Source organism: Arachis hypogaea, chromosome 15, assembly GCF_003086295.3.
Source record: "Arachis hypogaea cultivar Tifrunner chromosome 15, arahy.Tifrunner.gnm2.J5K5, whole genome shotgun sequence".
NCBI classification, from domain to species: domain Eukaryota; kingdom Viridiplantae; phylum Streptophyta; class Magnoliopsida; order Fabales; family Fabaceae; genus Arachis; species Arachis hypogaea.
In genome coordinates this window covers 155,899,979-155,917,008 of record NC_092050.1, presented here as the reverse complement: position 1 = coordinate 155,917,008, position 17,030 = coordinate 155,899,979, and the positions used below count along the sequence as shown (strand labels likewise).

At 31.1% G+C, this 17,030-nt stretch overlaps 1 protein-coding gene across 3 annotated transcripts; it reads left to right on the top strand.

Annotated features, from left to right (window-relative positions):
• Positions 1-11,025: 11,025 nt before the first annotated feature.
• On the top strand, positions 11,026-16,902 carry LOC112751632 (3-hydroxyisobutyryl-CoA hydrolase 1). Of its 3 annotated transcripts, none has more exons than XM_025800844.2 (14): positions 11,026-11,146; positions 11,853-11,933; positions 13,204-13,272; positions 13,432-13,495; positions 13,745-13,824; positions 13,942-14,025; positions 14,522-14,606; positions 14,888-14,973; positions 15,404-15,522; positions 15,669-15,729; positions 15,824-15,925; positions 16,025-16,126; positions 16,335-16,376; positions 16,502-16,902. In XM_025800844.2, exons 1-14 carry the CDS (start codon positions 11,105-11,107, stop codon positions 16,637-16,639), a joined length of 1,155 nt encoding a protein of 384 aa, XP_025656629.1. In that variant the 5' UTR covers positions 11,026-11,104; the 3' UTR covers positions 16,640-16,902. The 3 variants fall into 3 exon arrangements, with proteins under 3 accessions (XP_025656629.1, XP_025656628.1, XP_072073429.1); XM_025800843.2 differs by having other exon boundaries at positions 15,401-15,522; XM_072217328.1 differs by lacking the exon at positions 13,204-13,272 and having other exon boundaries at positions 15,401-15,522.
• The last annotated feature ends 128 nt before the right edge of the window (positions 16,903-17,030 follow it).

Here is a 17,030-nt window from a genome sequence, read left to right as displayed (position 1 = left end):
TTGATGTTGTTGATTGGTTGAGATAAATTGTGTTGTTATGTGTGTGATTAGTGGATTTTTGATGTTTTGATGGTATGATGTTTGAGAGATATGCATGCTTTGATATATGCTTAATGTTGGGTGAGATTGAATTATGGGTGAAACTATGTTGATGGTGAGGATGATATTGATTGTATGTATTGATGGTTGATGGAATTGGTATTGTTGGAACTTGGGATGGGAAAGATATATGATATGATGTTTTGTTTGAAATTGAGTTATTTGATTGAGATTGGTTAAAATGGTGGATTAGTGGGTTGTGAATTTAATAAAATGTTAACATATGAGTTGAAGAGGTTTGAGATTGACTTTTGGTAAGTTTTGGTTGGTTTTGAAAGGGGTTGAAATTGGTTTGTTTTGAAAATGGAATTTTGTGGGTTTGTATGAAATTGTGGTATTTGGCCTATTTTGATGGAGCATATCTTGGTCTCTGGATCCTTGATTTGTGTCAAACTTATTTAGAAATAAAATTGGATCCGGGATGTTTATGCCGTTCGAAGAACAGATGAAAAATGATTTGAAACGAAAAAGTTATGCTCGTAGGAAGTTTAGGATTTGAAAATGTAATTCTGCAGTTTTTTAAACTTAATAAAATTTTTGACAAGTCGTGCTCTCACGCGCACGCGTGACTGACGTGCACGCGTCACTCTCAATTTTTACTCCCCCACGCGTGCACCTGGCTGATGCATACACGTTGTTGTATTGATGCAGGTGCGTAGTAGAAAATCCAGAGAGTTGTGATGGTAGCGTGCTGGTTTTGTGTGAGGAGCACAAAACGCACCCACGCGTATGCGTGGCTGACGCGCACGCATCACCCTACCTTTCTGCTTCCCATGCGTGCACATGGGAGATGCTCACGCATCACTCTACTTTTTCTTCCTTCCACGCGTGCGCATGGGCAACGCGCACGCGTGACCCTATTTTCACCAAAAAACTGATTTTTGAGTTTTTAAAGTCAAATTTCAGACTTCTAAGCCTCCATTCTCATCTTTTATGTCCTAAATCCATATAGTATTCCTAGTGATGAGAAGAATTTAGGAATTGTGGTAACTCGTGGATGAAGTAAGGGGAGAATTAATGATGAATTATGATTAATGATAATTGTATGGAGTGTTGATGATGATGGTGGAAGTGCTTTATATGCCATGAGTCGAATGGCTGTAATTGTTAATAAATTGTGGCTAGTTATGGATTGTATTATGAGTCAAATGGCTGTGTTATTATTGAATTATGGCTGAGTTATTATTAAATTATGGCTGAGTATGATTGCATATATGCTTATTGAATGAAATGTAAATGTTGCACTTTCACTATCTGAGATACGAGTTTCCCTGGGTGAAAGAAGTGGCTAGCCACCACGTGCTCCAGGTGGAGACTCGATACTCTGTTGATCCTGTGTCGTAAGTGTGGCCGGACACTGTGAAAGTTCCGGATGAGCTCGCCCCCGTGGATAAACACTAGTGTGGGTGTTATGAATATGTATTGATGATTATGATTGAGAATAACTCGAGTTGGGGATGCACGACAGAGGGACAGTCCAATGGTTAGCTACCAGGACTTGTTGGGTTGGCTTTATAACCGACAGATGAGACTCATCAGCCACTAGGATAGGCATACATCATATGCATTATATGTGAATTGTTTGGAATGTCTAATTGACCTCATATTACTTACTAATTGTCTAACTGCCGTATCTGCTTTCTATTTGTTCATTTCCTTGTTTGATATAATTGTGTTTGCGATATCAAATTACTGATAGCGGTTGGGAGGTTCGAAGGATTTGGAAAGAGGAGTGTTAGTTAGACTGAAGATCTTTAGCTAGTTGCCTATTTCATTTATGGTTTAGTCTATTTATAAGCTTTGATTATCTGTTAGGAGTTCTAGGATTGCCTTCGACTTTCCCAAGATATTACATGTTAGATATTTGGACACTATTACTATGCTGAGAACCTCCGGTTCTCACCCATGCGGATTTTGTGGTTTTCAGATGCAGGACGTGAGATTCCTCGTTGAGGCATGTTGGAGACTTCTGGATTAGCGAGGATCCTTAGTTCTCGGGACTTTATTTTTGTTTTATGTACTTACTAAGATACTTATTATCTCCACTATATATATATATATATATATATATATATATATATATATATATATACTGTATTAACTCTTTTTAGAGGTTATTTTGGAGAAATAGGTTCTGTAGCTTGTCTTTTGGGTTTCTTTTAGATTCTTTTACTTTATATATGTATGTATACTTCTATGCTCGGACCGGTTATCTTCGCAAACCGAGTCTTGAGCTTGGATATTCGTATTTTTGGCACTCTCTTATTTATATACTCGTATTGGCTTATCCTTTATTTGTTTTGTTACGTTATTGATCGGAGTGTCGCGCTTTTCAATTTAACGATTTTGTTTTACCCCTTTTTTCTCAAAGGCTCCTAGTTATAAACATTTTTTACACTACTATATATACTAAATTTTATTTTTAGAGGTCGTAATACCTCGCCACCTCTATTTTATGACTTAATCATAAAGCCCAATGTGGTAGGGTGTTACATCTATAGCCCCAGCTTAAGGGAGAATATTTGACCTCTTCACAGTTTTTTATTTTAATTATAATGATATTTATTTGGTGCAAGTGTATATAATTTTTCTTTTCTTTCTTCATTTTTTTCCTTTTGGATCCTTTCATGTAGTATAATTCAAGTTGTAAGTTGTCAATTTTATTCAAAATTAACAATTTAAGGAGAAATGTCACTGATATAAACTGATGTACAAGTTAGTTAGAATTCAATTTTCAAATTAGTTAGAATTCAGTTTTCACCGATTAAAAAAACTGACACGTGAAAAAATTAATTTAAAAGTTTGTATAAGAAGTTAGTTTATATAAACTGGTTCCTTCATTCTAAGAGGATTGAATCCTCTAATTCTTTTATCAATGCTTAAGCAATAATAATTCTCTTTCTCTTTCTTTTTTCACATATCTATTTTTTCAATCTTCAATTCACACTTTTTCACACATGGCAATGAGAGGTAGGGTGGTTTGATGGGGATAGAGTAAGGCTGTAAGGCTAAAGAGTAGTGGATAGAAAAAAGGAGGGCGATGATGATGATATGCATAAAAACTAAAAAGGAAGGGTAAAATGGAAAAAGAAATACCCATCATATATTGATTGTTATTTGTTCAGAAATAACGATAGGAGTAGTATTACTTAACAGGAAAATTGTTCAAGTTAGTTGCAGAAAGTAGTTAGAGATTAATTGTGTAGTTTGGAGACTTGGAGCTAATGTGAAATGCATGGATGTATAGTAGCTTGAGTTTTAGAGTAGAGTTGAGTTACTTATAGACTTATAGCGTAGGCATATATATATATATATATATATATAGGTATAATATTTTAAAAAATATTGTTAAAATTAAAATAATATTTTTTTATTATTTAACAATGTTTTTTAAACAATAAAAAATATTATTAAAAAAAAGTATTGTCAAATAAAAAAAACTGTAACTTTAATCTTAATAATACTAGAATTATATATATATACACGAAAAATTACTAAAAATACTTATAAAATTTATCAATGTTGACAAAAATACTCATAAATTAAGAAAACTAACGCAGTATTCATGAAAGATGATTTCGTACGACAAAAGTATTCAAATCTTAATTTTTTGTTGATTTTTTAATAAAATTTTCAAACTACCCTCACCCTCACCTACCCTCTCACGCAAGCCTCCTTCATTAGCACCCTCCTCCGCCTCAGCGTTGCCAGTGTCGGCACAGCTTCCGACGCCACCAACTTCTTTATCCTCCTTTTTGGCCCCGGTGACAAAGTGAAAGTAATCAGAAGTCTCCTCAATGGCAACATCAATGTCAGATCGAACAAGAGCTCCAGGATGCGACTGAAGACGTGCGGCAGGCGACACAGTTTCTTTTCGGCGGCGGCTGCGGTGTCGACACCAAATTGAGTAGTGATATTGCGTTTTTGGGGACAGACGAAATAAATTTTTATGATGGGAGCTCTGTATAGTAACGCAACAAAAGATTGCAGCGCCAAGATTAACAACATAATTAATCACTACTGATAAAGAATTAGAGAAAGAACTATAAAGAAACAGTTTTTAATCGTTTCAGTTATTTTTTTTCTTTTTTTTTCCTTAATTTGGGATTTTTTATTTTTGTGTGAAGAGATGTGGTGAAAAAATTGGAAAGAGCTCACTATCGTGAATTTTTCTGCCAAAAATCAGTCGAGGTCCTTCACTACTATCATCATCATTGATTTCGGTCTCGTCTATTGTAGGAGACTAGGAGTAGTTTTGGATTCTATGATAAGAATTTTAAAGGTGCAAGTTGGGTTGTGGAAAGGTTGAAAAAGTGAGTTGAAATTGATGGTGTGAGTAGTTTAGAAATTTTATCAAGAAATTAATAAAAAATTAGGGTTTGGATACTTTTATCGTATAGAACCTATTTTTTATAAGTACAACATTAATTTTCTTAATTTATGAATATTTTTGTCAGTGTTTATAAACTTTATGGATACTTTTAGTAGTTTATATATATATATATATATATATATATATATATATATATATATATATATATATATATATATATATATATATATATATATATATATATAGAAGTAGCTCAGAGTTGAATTGGGTTATTTATAGATTTACCTTGTATTAATAAATTTATGGTTAAAATATAATGTAGTGTGTATTGTATAAATTTCTTCCTTCGTATAGGAACGACGGTAGAATATCTCAAAAAGATAGTTGTTGTTGGAGTATAGTCATACAAAAATCCCTTAGTTTGTTACTTTATTTCTTTTCCATTTTCGTTAAATTGTATTGTCCTGGACCTTTAGAAAATAAAGAAAATCAATAATGCAACATCTAACTAATACTTCTCCAAACAGAAAAAAAAAATAAATAATAAAATAAAATAAAAAATTACAGATTTACAGTTGATTTATCATAAAGTTTTTTTTTTCAAAAGGTCAAGATGAGAGAAAAAGATATATAAATAATTTTATCAATAAATCAGGTTGTTTCCCCTCTTCTTATTTAAATATTTGTTTTTCTTCTTTTATTTCCTATTATTACCATCTGATTTGTTGTAAACTTGTAATAGTTAGAAACTGAGATGAGAGATTAGAGAAAATAGATCTTTATATTTATTACGGCAGATATATAGAAAAATTTTAAAATATTAATTTTTAGTTAGTTAACATTAATTAATTTTAAAAAGTATACGTATACAATTTAAAATTTGTGAAGAATTTATAATTTAAAATCTAAATTTAGTAAACACTAAATATATAATTTTTATATGTAATAACTATTTTTTTTTTATCAAAGATAGAGAGACTCGAATCTGCGACCTCTAATATGAATATGAAAAGATTATACTATTTGAGTTATAACTCATTGGAATATGTAATAACTGATTTTTATATATATATATAAATATTAAATAATAATTGGTAATTATTACTCTAACGATTAGCTATACTCTTAAAAAAAACAAAATAGAATAAAATCTAGTGTTGGGAAAATTTAACAAAGGTTTAAAATAAGAACCTGTCTAATAGCGTAAGCAACAAAAATAATTTTTCCACAACTTATGCGATTAAATAGGCAATACCAAAGATACTCTAAGCAGCAATTATAATGGCAGAAATTAAATAATCAAACACCAGAATTTTAACGTCGGAAAATGTCCAAAAGAGGGACAAAAAATCCACGGGACTTAGTCCAGAAAAATCTTTCACTATCAGAATAATGGGTACACAAACAGTCTTCCTAGCTAGTAGCACTAGGGCATCTCAACAATCAACAAAATACATCATCAAAACTAATGGAATCAACATAAACCTCCACAAAGTGGGTATCCCAAATCAGGAAAAAGAGAAGGCAATACAACTAGTAAGTTATATCCTAATGTTCATCTCTACACCAAGAATAACATACTAAAATTTTATAAGAAATGGAACAAATTTACCAGGTCAATGTAATCAAGATTGGCATGCCCTTTTTCCCCAAATTTCCTTCTTCTCTCGACGCCGATGCTCTTCTCCTTTTACTGTTTCTTTCTTTCCTTTTGAAAAGAGAGGCTTCACTTCTCTCTCTCTCTCCCTCGGTGGCTTAATGCCACTTCCTTCATTTATTTTTTTTCTTTTTAAAACTTGGGGATAGGTTGCTCCACCAAGTCCGCCTTCTCTTTGTAGGAATCAAACTTCACTGTAGGTAAATTTTTAGTCATCATATCTGAACCATTATCATTAGTATGGATTTTTTCAAGTGCATATGACTTCATCTCAAGCGCTTGACGTATCCAATGATACCTCACTTCTATGTGCTTCGATCTAGAATGAAACGTCGGATTCTTGCTAAGATGGATAGCACTCTGACTGTCATAAAATAACACAAACTTCTCTTGATTGATGCCTAACTCTTGTAGAAATTTCTTCATCCACAAGAGTTCCTTAGAAGCTTCAACAAAAGCAATGTATTCTGCTTCTGTAGTGGACAAAGCAACACATTTCTGAAGTCGAGATTGCCACGACACAGCTCCCCCTGCAAAAGTCATCATATAGCCAGAAGTAGACTTCCTTGAATCAAGATCCCCAGCCATATCTGCATCTGTGTAACCATCCAACACAGGTTGGCCACTTCCAAAGCATAAACAAACTCTGGAAGTACCATTAAGGTATCTGAGAATCCACTTCACTACTTACTAGTGTTCCTTGCCAGGATTAGAGAGAAACCGACTAACAACTCCAACTGCATGAGCAATATCTGGTCTGGTGTAAACCATAACATACATAAAACTGCCAACTGCAGATGCATATGGAATCTTCTTCATTTCTGCTTTCTCTTTCTCATTTGTAGGACATTGCTGCGAACTCAGCTTGAAATGACTAGCAAGTGAAGTACTAACAGGTTTAGAATTACTCATGCTAAACCTCTCTAAAACCTTCTCAATATACTTCTGCTGTGACAACCACAGTTTTCCATTCTTCCTGTCACGAGTGATACTCATGCCAAGGATTTTCTTTGCAGAACCAAAATCCTTCATAGCAAAGGATCTATTCAAGTCTTTCTTAAGACTTTCAATCTTCTTAGTGTCATGACCAACAATCAACATGTCATCAACATAAAATAAGAGAATTATAAAATTACCATCAGAGAATTTCTTAATATACACACAATGATCAGAAGAAGTCTTACTATACCCATGACCTTCCATGAATGAATCAAACTTTCTGTACCACTGTCTTGGCGCTTGCTTCAGCCCATATAAGCTCTTCTTCAACTTGCATACAAGGTGCTCCTTTCCTTTAGCCTCGAAACCCTCTGGTTGCTCCATATAGATTTCTTTATCTATATCACCGTGAAGGAATGCAGTCTTCACATCAAGCTGTTCAACCTCTAAATTCAAGCTAGCTGCCAATCCAAGCACAACTCGAATAGAGGACATCTTCACAACTGGAGAGAAAATCTCCTCAAAATCAATACCTTTCTTTTGTTCAAAGCCTTTCACAACCAATCGAGCTTTGTACCTTGGTCGTGAGACATTTTCATCCGCTTTCAACTTGAACACTCATTTATTCTTGAATGCTCTCTTACCCTTCGGTAACTTCACCAATTCAAAAGTATGATTCTCATGCAAGGATTTCATTTCTTCTTGCATGGTTCAACTAATCTTCCTTATACTCATCAGACATAGCCTCCTGGTAGCTCTCTGGCTTCCCAGTCTCAGTGTTCATCACATACTCATGAAGAGAGTATTTCTGAGAAGGATGACGCTCTCTAGTAGATCTTCTCAATTCAGGCTCAACTGGTGGTTCAGGTGGAACTTCAACATCTGGCACCTCAGGTTGAGGTGTAGGTTCATCATGCAAATCATCACCAACATTATCAACTTGAACATCTCCCCCATCAACAGGAGGTCTAGTGGAAGGGCCAGGTTCATCATCAGCAGAACGTCTAACAGTTACTGTTGGCTTATCTGTCTTCTCAAGATCTTCAATTGTTTGGTCTTCAAGAAAAATCACATCTCGGCTTCTAATTATCTTCTTGCTCACCGGATCCCATAATCTGTAACCAAAGTCTTCGTGACCATAACCCATGAAGATACACTGCTTTGACTTTCCATCAAGTTTAGACCTTTCATCTCTTGGAATGTGAACCAAAGCCCTGCAGCCAAATACTCGCAAGTGACTATAGGAGACATCTTTCCCTCTCTAAACTTTCTTTGGAACATCACCATTTAGTGGAACTGAAGGAGAAAGGTTGATCAGATCTACTGCAGTCCTCATCGCTTCACCCCAAAAGGATTTAGGCAACTTTGCATGAGAGAGCATACACCTAACTCTATCATTGATAGTACGATTCATTCTCTCAGCAACTCCATTATGTTGAGGAGTCTTAGGAACCGTCTTCTCAAACTTCATCCCATGTCCTTTACAATACTCTTCAAACAGACCCCTGTATTCACCACCATTATCTGCTCGAACACATTTTAATTTCCTTCCTGTTTCTCTTTCAACACTTGCATGAAAGTGTTTGAAGATTCCGAGAACCTGGTCTTTAGATTTCAAAACAAAAGTCCACACTCTTCGAGAATAATCATCAATAAAAGTAACAAAATATGATGCACCACCTAGTGTCTTGGCATCCATAGTGCAAACATCAGTGTGAACTAAATCTAGAACATGTGATCCCCTATGAGGTCCAGAATTATGAAATGATACTCTAGCATGCTTTCCAACAAAACAATGAGTGCAAGTATTTAAAGTTGTACCTTTCACAGGAAGTGAGTGCTTCTTGGCTAAGACGCTTAGTCCTTTCTCACTCAAGTGACCAAGACGTATATGCCACAAATCAGAAGAGGAATCATCAGCTATATTCACCTCTTCTTTGTACAACTTTGCTTGCAACCGATAGAGAATAGTGAGACTATTATCTTCTCTAGCGACAATGAGAGCCCCTTTGGTAATCTTGCATTTTCCACTACCAAAGGAAATGCAATACCCCTCTTAATCCAATGCCTTCACTGAAATGAGATTGAATCGCATATCTGGCGCATGCCTAACATTCTTCAACTGCAACTTGCATCCCATGTTAGTTTCAAGCCACATATCACCCATACCAATGATATCACACACTCTTTTATCTCCCAATTTGATCTTGCCAAAATTTCCAGCAGTATAAGAAGTGAAAAATTCACGCCTCGGAGTGACATGACATGAGGCACCAGAGTCCATAATCCAAGTGGAATCATCACAGACAAGATTCACATAATTTTCATCATATGTGATAAGAACATCTTCATAAACAATAGCAGCAGTTTCTTTATCACTATCTTTACCTTTGTCTTCGTTTCTTCCCCTTGATTGTTCTCTTTTCAAGAACCTACAATACCTCTTGATATGCCCCGACTTGCCACAATGGTGACAAATGAACTCCTTTGTTGGCTTGTACTTTCCTCTTGACTTGCTTCGACTCTCTGACTTATCAGAACTGTGAGGTTTTCTACTTTGACTTCTCCCCCGTGACTCTGAAACAAGTGCTTCTGACTGGGAGGAGGCATTAGTCAAACCTCGCTCTTTTCTTCTGACCTCTTCATTCAACATGCTTTCTTTAACCATTGCTAACGTCAACTTCCCATTTGGAACTGAGTTAGTCAGTGTCACAACCAGAACTTCCCAACTATCAGGTAAAGAGCTCTACAACAACAAGGCTTGCAACTCATCATTTAAAGTGATTTCATTATTTGTCAGTTGGTTCACCGTCTCTTGAAAAATGCTCAAGTGCTCCAGCATTGATTTACCTTCAGTATACTTCATATTGACAAGCTTCCTAATCAAGAATGCTTTTGTTTTGCACATTCTTCCTCTCATATAACTCCTTCAATTTGTTCCACATCTTCTCAGCATTCGTTTCGGTGTCAACATGTGGATACACGCTAATATCAAGCCATTGCCTAATCAAAGCAACTGCCTTCCGATTCAACTTTTTCCATTCAGCATCGGATTTAGTGCCTTTGGATTTATCTCCCTCCACAGGATCATACAAGTCCTTGCTATACAACATATCTTCCATGAGGGTCTTCCAAATTGAATAATTTTGGGAATTCAATTTGACCATATTCGGTCCATGAGTATTTTCCTCTATTTAATCAGCACAAAGATAAACAACCAAAGCTCTGATACCACTTTGTTGAAAAAACTCAACAAAGGTTCAAAACAAGAACCTGTCTAACAGCGGAAGCAACAAAATAATTTTTCCACAACCTGTGCGATTAAATAGGCAATACCAAAGATACTCCAAGCAGTAATTATAATGGCAGAAATTAAATAATCAGACACCAGAATTTTAACGTGAGAAAACCTCCAAAAGAGGGACAAAAAATTTACGGAACCTAGTCCAGAAAAATCTTCCACTATCAGAATAATGGGTATACAAATAGTCTTTCTAGTAGCACTAGTGTATCTCAACAATCAACAAAGTACATCATCAAAACTGATAAAATCAAAAATAAGTCTCCGCAAAATAGGTATCTCAAATTAGACAAAAGAAAAAGTAATACAACTAATAAATTATATCTTAATATTCATAGATACACCAAAAATAACATACTAAAATTTCATAAAAAATAGAACAAATTTATCAAATCAATATGATTAAGATTGGTATGTCCTTTTTCCCCAAATTTCTTTCTTCTCTCGACGCCGATGCTCTTCTTCTTTTATTGTTTCTTTCTTTCCTTTTAAAACTTGTGGGCCCACTTGGTTGGGGACCCACCAACATCTAGTAGGTTGGACATTACTTACTAATGATGAGATTTAACAACGTGACAAACATGAGTGCTAATAATAGCAGTATTTATTTATTATTTATGAACGATAATGAAAATGATGGATAAAATGCTTTATACCGCTTATTTTCTAATTCTTATTTAATGTCAGCTATATTTATAAAAATTTGTCTCTTAAATAAGCGTAAATGAATTCTGCGTAGCATGCAGGTCCTTGTGGATTAAAACTAAATTGCACCATGGCTCTGAGTTTTAAGTTTGACACAGAACCAATAAACCAGGTTTTTTTTTTCTCTCTTCTTCTCGAAATCTTTTTTTTGTTTTTATTTTTTCATTTCTTATCATTACCATATATTGTAATAGTTAGAAATTAAGATAATAGATTAATTAATTAGAGATTAAACAATAAAGCTTTTATATTTATTATGTCTGATATATATAATACGGAAAGTACAGAGAATTAACTTTTAGCTATTAATTCTAAAATTATTTATTTTTTTGAAAAATATAAAATTTATAATTTAGAATTTGGAATTAAATATTTATGATTTAGAATCTAAAATATAAAATAAACAGAATCATTTTAAAAAAATTAGCTGATCTTGGCAAAAAAGTTAACTTCCAACTAATATTCATATAATAAAAATTATAGTCTGTTTAAAAAAAGAAAAAATGTTTTTTAAATTCAAATATAAATTTAAGCACTTAAATGCTATTTTAATTAAAATTTACATTTAAATACTATTGCAACAGTAATAATGGTTTACTACAATGTTATTATGAATTTACGAATTATATATATGTACAAGAACAGCTAGCTTTTTTTTTCTTATATAAAATATTTTCAGTTAAAAAATATATAAGACTCAACTATATTTATAGACTATAGAAGTGTAAGTACAATTATGAATTCTGTAATAAGAAGCATGCAAAAATAACAATAAATAATTCAACTATATGAATATTTATATATATGTCTCCTTGCAGGTACTTTTCGCAGGAAATTCTTCTGTGAAGCTAGTGATACTAAATAGGCCTCGCAAGTTAAATGCCCTTAACCTTGAAATGGTAAGTAATCCATGCCAAGACGTGGTTTGGGTCACTAATTTCAGTGAGATTAACAATTTTTATTATGATAAAAAGTAGCTAAGAATTTATTTTAATTTAGTTCGCTAAGTCAAAAATGCACTTTATTTTTAAAGAGCCTAAAAAAAATAAGCACACAACTTATTTAATATATAACTCAATTAATTCAATTTCATAAATAAAAAAAATACATATATACATATTTATATTAATAAGAGAAAAAACTTTCAGATAATATAAAATTAACTCATAACATAATATAATAATGCGTGCCACTCAAATAAAGACGTCTGAAACATCTTTTTTTAAAGATGTTTTCTAGTAATTAAAATTTAACACATATAATCAATTAAACCGTGTATTATTTTTGTCTAAATTAGTCCAAATAAATTAATTTAACCGAAAAAATAGTGAATTAAATTTTGAACGGTTTAAATTAATATTATTTTTTATAAAAGATGACTACAATATCTTTATTATAAAAAATAACTAAAATATTCCTATATATATATATATATATATATATATATATATATATCGAAAACTCTAAATCCTAACCCTATGACGATAGAGAGGTAAATGGCTAGAATTTAGGATTATTAAAATTAATATATATAATAACAGTATTTTAGTCATTTTCTATAATAAAAGATATTATAGTCATTTTTTATAAAAAATAATATTAATTTAGACTAGTTTAAAATTTGATTTCATTATTTTTTTTGTTAAATTAATTTGTCTAGCCTAATTATAACAAAAATAGCACCGCTTAATCGATTATATGTATTAAATTTTAATTATTAAAAAATATCTTAAAAAAAAACGTTTTATTAGGTGTCTTTATCTAAGTGATTCCTTATAATAATATATGCTAAAATAAATTACTTTAATTAACAATACAAACGTAATGATATATGTTTGTGTATCAATAATTTAAATATTACATTGCATCCTTTATAATAGGATCAAGTGTGAATACTATTTTTATTTTTTTAATAATTTATAGCAATCGGTGGTTAATTGAAATTCATACTATAATGCACGAAAGTGATTTTAATTTGCGCACTCTCCCTTTATTTGACCTCAATACTTGGGAACTAATTTTTTGTCTGTGATTTCTAATCCTTCATCAATTAAACTAAAATATTTATTTTCATACTTGTTTTTTCGTAGCAACTTTTTGGAACTATTATCATATATAAACAATAAATATAATAAGGGTAATGAGGAAGGTCAACTTTAATTTTTGCAGGTTTCTCAAATTTTAAAGAATTTAAGGATGTATGAGAATGATTCGTCAGTTAAACTTGTAATATTGAAGGTAATTAAAGTGCCATTTAAAATGTATATGCACTTTCTTAGTTATTAATAATTTTGTTATTATGTTTGCTTTTATAATTTAAACTAAACAGTATATATATATATATATTGGTGAACTTATATCTTATATGTTCTGAATTTCTTTTCCAATGTTAATTAGGGAAATGGAAAAGGATTTTGTGCCGGAGGTGATGTAGTATCACTAATTTCTTGCTCACTCATAGGTATAAAATTACAATTTTAATTAAAGCAATTGTCATTTTTCATTTATTCCAAAATTTTATGAAATTTCAATTTTAACTACCTACTTTGTATACAACATATAGAAATAAACTAGATATTTTCTTGTAAATAGTCAGATAAATCAATTTTACATGCAAATGTGATAATTATGTTTATCATGTATTATGTAGTTTAAATTTATCAAGAGATTATATATTCTAATTTGTAACCCTTACTTTTAATCTAACTAGGACACTGGACTTACCCTATGAAATTTTATGGTAAACAACTCATTTTGGACCATTTGGCAGCAACCTACAAAAAGCCTCTAGTAAGTTTGCATTCCCTAGCTATAATAATAATTAAAAATTAAAATTTTCAAATTAAATATCATTTTATAATTCTTAATTATTATTACACTCTATATTTTTTCAATTGTTGAAAACAGGTATCTGTGATTAATGGAGTGGTCATGGGAGGAGGAGCGGGTCTTTCCATGAACACAACCTTCAGAATTGTAACTGAAAAAGCTGTATGCTTCTCTAGCTAATAAGATCAATTTCAGCAAAAAAATTTGTCAATAATATAACAAGAATAAAATCATGTTTAGCAGTATTTGATATCATAAACTAGGAGTTAAATCCTATTTTAATTTTTAAAATTAGCGAATTACGTTGATTTAGTTTCTAATGTTTCAATTGTTATAATTTGATTTCTAAATTTAAAAACGGCACCAATATAATTTTTCATGTATTTTAATTTCTATTGTCAGAATTTAATGTCGTTAGTGACATAGCTGAAATATTATCAAACTGGACATAATAAAATAATGTCGTACGTATTTTAGCGTTAAAGAATGTACTAAATGATATGTCATTTGATGGTTTGAATAATATTAAAACATTATCCCTCCCTTTTAAACAACACTAATTGTTCAAACCTTTAAACAACACTACTACTACTACTATTATTATTATTATTATTATTATTATTATTATTATTATTATTATTATTATTATTATTTGTAGGTATTTGCAATGCCAGAGGCAGAGATAGGGTATTTTCCAGATGTGGGTGCAAGTTACTTCCTATCTAGGCTTCCTGGCTATTTTGGTAATTAACTAAATAACTCACATGCTTCTTTTATATATATTATATATGTATATATCAAGGTAGTGCATGTATAACACTATAACTAATATAAATAAATTATTCATTCTAAAAATTTAAATTAATAATAAAAATATGTAAATTATTATATATCTAACGCATCTTATATAGACATGTCATATATTTATAAAAAAAATATCTACAATTCTTAATTTTTCATAAAAATGACCTTATTAATGAATCAATATAATTTTTTATTTGTTTTACCAAATTATTATTTGCAGGGGAATATTTAGGGTTAACTGAAACTCGTTTGGATGGAATAGAAATGGCAGCATGTGGATTAGCTACACATTTCGTCCATTCCACGGTAATATATATATATAATGAAAGATTTTCCTATTATTGGATTCATAATAATGTAACCATATATTTATTAGTATATTTTTTTGGTTTAATTACTCTGTTGTTTTCTATAGTTTCGTGAAATTTTCAATTAGGTCCCTATATTTTTTTTTTCTTTTTAATTGGGTCCCTGCACTAATTTTTTTTTTCAATTAAGTCCCTCTTAATATTAATTGGCTTAATTTTATAGGGATCCAACTAAAGAAAAAAGAATTGGTATAGGGATTTAAATAAAAGAAAAAAAAAAGTGTAGGGACCCAATTAAAAAAAATTAGTACAAGGACTCAATTAAAAGAAAAAAAAATATAGGGACCTAATTGAAAATTTCGCGAAACTATAAAATTAACGGACTAATTAAACGTATTTTTTTTGTTTTTCATTCTACGTACTAGAAGCTTAATGCATTGGAAAATGCCCTACAAGCTATTACTTCTTCAAATGTATCAACGGTTGCTGCTTTAATAGAAACTTTCACAGAGAAACCAACTGTGAAACAGGATAGCCCTTTCAAGAGGTAATTAATTATTACGTCATTAAGAATATTATTGTTCTTCTTTTAATTAAGAAATATATTATTATATATGTGTGCTATTTGATATAATTGACTAATAATAATGCATTTCAACTAATTAATCCTGTTCTCATCACTACGAAAAAAAGATTGGAGATTATAAACAAATGTTTCTCAAAAGGGACAGTGGAAGATATAATTCAATCCTTGGTAAGTATATATATTATTTATTATACCCATAATTATATATCTGTTATTTTAAAAAATTGGAATGGAATTATAATTTTTAAAATTATTTATATAGGAAAATGAATTAGAAAACGGAGCAGAAGAAAAGTGGATAACAAATGCATTAAACTCTATGCGTTTTTCATGTCCCATGAGTCTCAAGATCTTTTTAAAATCTGTAAGTATATATAAAATAATAATATATCTAAATTAAAATTCATCGATATTGCAAATTTTTGCACTAATCTATCTCTATGTATGCATTGATGTTTTTCAGATCAGAAAAGGCAGAATACAAAACATTGAAGAATGTCTTTACAGGGATTATAACATTGCTTGCCACCTCAATCGAAGAACAGTAAGCAATAATTTCTACGAGGTAATTAAATATTTAAATAAATATTTTTTCCTCTGAATAAAGCTAAGAAACTTTAGCAAATAAATAAATAGTTCCGGGATTATTATTTAATCAATATGAACTAATATATATGAAGAGATTGAGATTGACTTTATTATTTGCCTCCTAATGATTTTCTCTCTTTTTATCTTTGGCAAATTATATTGAAATTAAAACTTTTGGTGAATAGGGTTCAAGAGCAAAGCTGTTTGATAAAGACAACAAGCCTAAGGTAAAAGTGATATTAATTTTATCTATTAGATATAAATAATTACTTGCATAATATTTCTTGTACTCCTTATTAAGCTAAATAATATATATTTTAATTTTTTCATACTTTTTTTATTTTTGAACTAGTGGGAGCCTTCAAAGCTAGAGTTGGTTAGTGAAGAAATGGTGGATCAGCACTTTACAAATATCATTGACGATACATGGGAGCCTTTACAACTTCCTTTAAGATCCCATTCTCCAATCATAACTGCCAGCAGATTATAATTATTAAACTCAAGATATAAGCTCTAATAAGCTCTGGCGGGTGAAGGTTAAGTGAGAAAAAAAAAAGGATAAAGGTTAAAGGTTTTAACTTATATCCAAAATCTTGTGCTCATATAAAGTAAAGCAATATATAATGCTATATGATAAAACAGTATACTATCGATTGAGTTATGTAACTAATCCTACTTAGTGTGGGGGATAAAGTTATGTTGTAGTTATTATATATATTATATATATTTGTTGTGTATAATATGCTTCTTTCATTCATCTCTTGGAATATGAATTATATGTATATAACTATTGACCAAATTAGAGTAGAGAAAATGAGAGCAAAGACCTAACGCAATATGATGAATCGATATATATACAGAGCAATGTACAGGAATAGATT

Coding starts and splice junctions, on each gene's coding strand:
- LOC112751632 (XM_025800843.2), top strand. CDS start 11,105: ATGGCTCTGAGTTTTAAGTTTGACACAGAACCAATAAACCAG. Junction 11,934..13,203: donor ATGCCCTTAACCTTGAAATG/GTAAGTAATCCA, acceptor TAATTTTTGCAG/GTTTCTCAAATTTTAAAGAA. Junction 13,273..13,431: donor TTAAACTTGTAATATTGAAG/GTAATTAAAGTG, acceptor AATGTTAATTAG/GGAAATGGAAAAGGATTTTG.